The sequence below is a fragment of the Trematomus bernacchii genome, unplaced genomic scaffold, assembly GCF_902827165.1.
Source record: "Trematomus bernacchii unplaced genomic scaffold, fTreBer1.1, whole genome shotgun sequence".
NCBI lineage: Eukaryota > Metazoa > Chordata > Actinopteri > Perciformes > Nototheniidae > Trematomus > Trematomus bernacchii.
In genome coordinates, this window is record NW_022987720.1 from 27,820,782 (window position 1) to 27,827,329 (window position 6,548).

A 6,548-nucleotide genomic window follows, 5' to 3' on the forward strand; every position below is an offset into this window, starting at 1 on the left:
ATAGTACACACCCACTACTCGACAACCATGTTCATTTTGGATTGCATTTTCTGTGTCTTTTCAGCAGTTATTCATGTCAACCAGTAGTCTGAGTCACTGTTTACAACTCAAAAGGGTGTTAAATCAAATTTGGTAATGATTAATGATGTGTGTGTTAATGTAAGGGCAGTTAAAACACACCGTTCAAGTTTGACCCCATAGTAAGGGGGGGAGAAGCGAACACGACAGGAGGGTTAAGAAGATATTTTCCACCCTTGTAAAAGTTTATACATAATTTAACCTGCATATAAAACAGTATATCAAGAGATTAGGGCTTTACTAGGCCTCACAGCATCAATCCCTTCCCTTTTTATTTCTCCAATCCTTTTGCTGTTATCGCCTCCCCTCTCTCTCCAGTGCACCACAGTGTGAGCTACGCGACGTGCCCTAGTGAGTGACGCTGGACCAATCAGAGGCCGCCATTCCGAAAGTTTACCTTATATGGCTTGAGCCGGGCAACTGACGCAGTATAAAAACCCGCACCCTCAGTTAACGGATTCACTCTGAGCGCCGTCACACACTTGTGCGGGATATCATTTGCCTGAAACCCGGTTCCCTTAAAGCGAAAAGCCCCCCCACCCAAAAAGGTAAGAGACTGAAACATTAATTGCATATTAATAATTTTTAAAACTTATATTTAAAGTAAGATGGCATTGTTTTTTAACGCAATTGTTTGAGATGTGTCATTTTGAATGGTAGAAAAATCGCAGGCACCACGAGGTCTTTGTCCTGTCATGCAACAGTACTGCTAATTAAACTTAAGGATTTAAAAAAGTAATATTAAAAGACATCTACATTTTTGCATGGCTGAGAATACGCAGTAGTGATTGCAACACACCGCAGAACTCATGGTTCTCGCAGGTGCTTTATGGGTGAAGCCGGTTTTATGTTACCTTGGGAGTTAATTGTGGTTTCACAGTGTAATTGCGTTTCTTTTGTATTCCTGTTGGCTGGCTTACTTTAACATTTCCCAGCTTTGAAAAAGGGGGTTTTGGAGTTGAGGGTCGTCTGGATCCCGGCTGCTCCCTTTGTGCGCCTGATGCGGCGGGGTGTGACCTACTTTAGCATAGTAGCTTAGCCACATCATGCTATCACCACCCTTCAGACTTACAACTGTTGTCATTTTAAAACTTGAGATAAAACTATGTTTTCCTTGGACACTTTGTTTCCACTTCCTGGGCGTGTTGCAATCCAATGGAGGCCAAGAATATTGGGCCCTGCAAGAAAAAGGGCATTCACTGATTAATTGATTGGTTATATAGTCTTATTACACAATTAGTTCATGTCCTGCCAACTTGCACATGAGAAAAAGAGGAAATTGAGATTGACAAATCATGCACCGTTAAAAAGGCGTGGCCTTCATGAAATGCAGTCATTCATGAGTCAACATGAGTTCATTATTAAACTTGAGATTTTCTTTTACTGCCAGTTTAAAAACGGTTGAGTGAAAAAGGTAGACTTTACAGTACGCAGTCGTGTCAGATGGGCACTGAGTATGACGCAGTGAATCAAATATGTTCTGGTGGCCATTAAAACTAGTTTTAATTGAGCAACAATGGGAGGGGGGAAGTTTAAACTATAGTGAACCGGTAGGGAGTGGTCGCTCGGCCCTGGGTCTCATAATGTCGAATGTTCCTTTTTTCTTGCCGTACTCTCTGGCTGCCTGCCATGGCGCCGGTAGCCGCAAAGCTGCTCAAAACCGAGCCATGTCCTTATATGGTAATACCAGAATGCAGAGCCACTTCCTTTTGTCTGGCGCTCGGAATGTGGCGCACAGGCTCCACCTAGTGGCCAATATAGTTAACTCCAACTAGTTTGTTAACAGGAAGTGAGAGTGTCAGGAAGTGGAAGAGAGACTTGTGACTGTTTTTTTCCTTCAAGAAAACGTATGAACATTACTAATACTCAAACGTTGCAATCAGGGGTACACGTATAAAGTAAAACTCAAATAATAGGTAATATTTGTCAATTACAGTTAGTTTTGGTTCTTAATACTACTGTTTTTAATGGTAGTGCCATATTGCAATTGATACTTAACCGTTGTTTCTTTTTTCCTCAACAGTTCAGCCATGGAAGATGAAATCGCCGCACTGGTTGTCGACAACGGATCCGGTATGTGCAAAGCCGGATTCGCCGGAGACGACGCTCCTCGTGCTGTCTTCCCCTCCATCGTCGGTCGCCCCAGGCATCAGGTGAGGCATTGAGCTCCAAAAGAATAGAGAAAATGTAGACTTGATAAGCATTTGCATATGAGATTTATAACCAGCCAGTCAATCAGTACACAAGAGGATCCTTTATCAGTCCCTATAGGGGAAATTCATGTGTTGCAGTAAAGACCTAAATAAGTACAAATATATATATATATAGAAGTAAACAGACATGCAAAGCAATACATCGCATGTATTCATGTGCCTGTACTTGGACTTGTAAACTGTATGTATATCCATGTTTTAGTGCAGAATATATAATCTAACCATCTCTGATCTCTTGATTCCAGGGTGTGATGGTCGGTATGGGCCAGAAGGACAGCTACGTTGGTGATGAAGCCCAGAGCAAGAGGGGTATCCTGACCCTGAAGTACCCCATTGAGCACGGTATTGTGACCAACTGGGATGACATGGAGAAGATCTGGCATCACACCTTCTACAACGAGCTGAGAGTTGCCCCCGAGGAGCACCCCGTCCTGCTCACAGAGGCCCCCCTGAACCCCAAAGCCAACAGGGAGAAGATGACCCAGGTACACACCCTTAACTTTAGCACATACAGAATGTAGCATACTTAGCTTATCCAGTATCATTTGGTATTTAACTAGAAGCCTCATTTCTTCCTGGGTTTCCCTCTCCATTCCATTCTCACCTGCTCCTTCCTCCCCCTCTCCTCCAGGACTTCTCTCCTATAAGATGATCTATCATCAACAGGTCTCTCTTGACTGTGTGCCTTTATCTGCACTTGTGTAGCCGAGTTATTAAATCAGCACTACTTTAATAGACATCTGACATGCACAAGTGTGAAGGAATGATGACTTTCTGCACTTTGTTTCTCTACTAACTTTAATCTTAGCCTCACACAATAATGCATGTAGTGAGTGCAGTGGCCACAGAAGTTAAGTACCTTTTTTATTGTGATTGATTATTAACATGTTCTCTTTTCATTTTACAGATCATGTTCGAGACCTTCAACACCCCCGCCATGTACGTTGCCATCCAGGCTGTGCTGTCCCTGTACGCCTCTGGTCGTACCACTGGTATCGTCATGGATTCCGGTGATGGTGTGACCCACACAGTGCCCATCTATGAGGGTTACGCCCTGCCCCACGCCATCCTCCGTCTGGATTTGGCTGGCCGCGACCTCACAGACTACCTCATGAAGATCCTGACAGAACGTGGCTACTCATTCACCACCACAGCTGAGAGGGAAATCGTGCGTGACATCAAGGAGAAGCTGTGCTACGTTGCCCTGGACTTCGAGCAGGAGATGGGCACCGCTGCCTCCTCCTCCTCCCTGGAGAAGAGCTACGAGCTTCCCGACGGTCAGGTCATCACCATCGGAAACGAGAGGTTCCGTTGCCCAGAGGCTCTCTTCCAGCCATCCTTCCTCGGTGAGTTACCAACTTAACATAACCTGCACTACATCCCTAAAAATAAAGAAAAACCCTTCTAGTTATCCTGCAGCTACACTTGCTAACCAGTGTTTTGATTCTGCCCACAGGTATGGAGTCTTGCGGAATCCACGAGACCACCTACAACAGCATCATGAAGTGTGACGTCGATATCCGTAAGGATCTGTACGCCAACACCGTGCTGTCCGGAGGTACCACCATGTACCCCGGCATCGCTGACAGGATGCAGAAGGAGATCACCGCCCTGGCCCCATCCACCATGAAGATCAAGGTGAGCTGAGCCTCTGCCCAGCCAGCAGAGTAACATACTGCTCTGTTTGAGTCAGATGAATGCAAAAAGAAATGGCGTCTAATGCATCTTCCCCTTGTCTCTCTGCAGATCATTGCCCCACCAGAGCGTAAATACTCTGTCTGGATCGGAGGCTCCATCCTGGCCTCTCTGTCCACCTTCCAGCAGATGTGGATCAGCAAGCAGGAGTATGATGAGTCCGGCCCCTCCATCGTCCACCGCAAATGCTTCTAAAAAAACAGACTGTTCCTCCTTCCCCCTCCCCAACCAGACGCCCAACAACTTCAGCTCTGTGCAAAACAACCACACACACATTTCTCATACACACTCAGGCGCAGAGCCTAGACGACCAACTCATTGGCATGGCTTCAGTTATTTTGGCGCTTGACTCAGGATTTTAAACTGGAACGATGAAGGAGACAGTAATGTTTTGGCTAGGTTAAAAAAAAATCACCCCAGGGTTCTGCAGTTGCATCTGGGGACTTAAAAAAAAAAATGTACATTTTGTTTTTTTCTTTTGAGTCATTCCAAATGTTTGTTAACTGCATTGTTCAGACACATGATTCCAAATGTTAACTGCATTGTTCAGACACGTATTCGCCTCTGTGAAGGCTGCCCAGTGGTTGGCGCATACTTAAACATGGTTGTAGTATCGCTTGTATGTAAATTATGTCTGGGTTTTTTGTACTTTCAGCCTTAAAAATATCTTGGTCCTGTTTAATTTTTTTTGTTTTTGTTATGCAAAACCCAGTCGTGACCTCTTCCCCCTGATGGAGGTTTCATTCCCCGGGGTGGTGGGGCAAAGGGGTCTCGCAGTGATGGGGTAACATGGGGTGCCAGACCAGTGGGGCCAACCTGTACACTGACTAAACAATCCCAATAAAGTGCACATGTGTTCCGACATGACGTCTGACTCTTGTCTTCCATTAAATGAGTTTATTTCAAGGTGAATGTGACTTCCAACTGTTATTGAAAAGCTAAAAGAACATTCACGTCTTGTAGGAAGATGAACCAGATATGTAAATGTTTCTATAGTGTGTATACATTCATTAATGCAGCAGTAAAAGTTCTAGCACATTTTTAAACTAGTGAAATAAAGAATTTAAAATGGCCTTTAATACAGGTCTCATTTACTTTTGTTAAAAAAATGGCAGATTTCCAGTCAAGACAAAGGCTAACTTCAATGATTGAAAGTATTGACTAACCTAAAATCTCTATACTATAGATTACTTTGAATCCTTAACCCTTGAAAATCAGGATGTTTTAGTCTCTAGAAGTATGTGTTAAACTCAAAGTTGTCAGATCACCTTTTTAGGCATAACCATTTTGATTTTATTCCATTGGTAGCTGCTTATTTATCGGATTAATTTTGTATCATAAAGATAAAGCAACACGTTCTCAGAATAAAGCAAAACTATGAGTTTAAAAGAAAAAAACTGAGTCAAGCAAAATAAAATAAATTTCAAAAATAAAACTAAGTTGCAAACCATTTGTGTAAACTAAGTCTGTTTTCTTTGTTTTAACATATCTTGTTTGCAGTTTGTTCTTTCTCAATGATCAGACTTTTGCTCTCGCTCCCTCATTTTTTGTTTTCGATTTTGACACAAACATCCCAGGTGGGCGGGACTTTCAGGGTTGTGTCCCCATTGGCTACTCAGTTTTTGAGTGACAGCCCACTACACAGATCATACAGTGCAACTCATACAGCAAACTCCGGAGTCCACTCGGCCACGTTTGTGTTGGTGCCTCCTGGGGAGTTTTCATGAACATATCGGACTTATCTTATGGATTGCTGTGCATTATACTTGTGTTGTGTAGTTTATACTTTATTCCAACTTTAAATATTTTAATACCTGAACACACTGCTGCTGTTAAATAATTTCCCAATTTGATATTGATAGTGTCTGTTTATTTATTTTATGGATTAAAAAAACACATCTATGTATTTTCAAGCTAAAGGTGATGCACAATATAAACTGTATACTATTATTTTTTCAAAGACATGTTACATTTCAAAAGCATATTGCTATGTTTAGGACAAACAATTTAAGACTGCTTTAATTTAACAAATTCTACAATATAAAAGTGGCAGATTTGCTTTATTAAACAGACCAGACCTAGGCTGCATACCAACACAATTAGGAACATGCTCACATCTTACTATGTTGGTCTGAAGAGCTGAAGCATTCATACACAATGGATAAAAACTGTTGTCCCATTCTATATTCTGTGAGAAAATGATATACATTTAGCATTACAAATTCGACATACTATTCCTAGCCTGAGGAAGATCTGAATAATCAACAGATTTGAATGGAATCTCTAACATTTTCATGTAGAATAAAGACAAAAGAGTGATTATACAAATTACATTTATTGAAATTTGAACCAGAAGATGAAGTCTCAAAGAATGTTTTAAATAAAAGGACATACAACAAAAAGATGGATAATAATAAAATCTATTAAATGTATTATGTAAAGACATTTGGTTAAATGAAATGACACTGTGCAAGTGATAACAGCAACGCCCAGCGTGGATGAAGCTGGTGCAGGTCTTTCTTCATGCCCCCCCTCCGTGCTGTCCCCTCAGAGGAAGTGGAA

At 42.0% G+C, this 6,548-nt stretch overlaps 1 protein-coding gene across 1 annotated transcript; it reads left to right on the plus strand.

Annotated features, from left to right (window-relative positions):
• Positions 1-386: 386 nt before the first annotated feature.
• LOC117492174 (actin, cytoplasmic 1) lies at positions 387-4,853 on the plus strand. Its single transcript, XM_034142293.1, has 6 exons — positions 387-626; positions 2,102-2,231; positions 2,537-2,776; positions 3,199-3,637; positions 3,748-3,929; positions 4,038-4,853. Exons 2-6 carry the CDS (start codon positions 2,109-2,111, stop codon positions 4,179-4,181), a joined length of 1,128 nt encoding a protein of 375 aa, XP_033998184.1. The 5' UTR covers positions 387-626; positions 2,102-2,108; the 3' UTR covers positions 4,182-4,853.
• Positions 4,854-6,548: the final 1,695 nt, after the last annotated feature.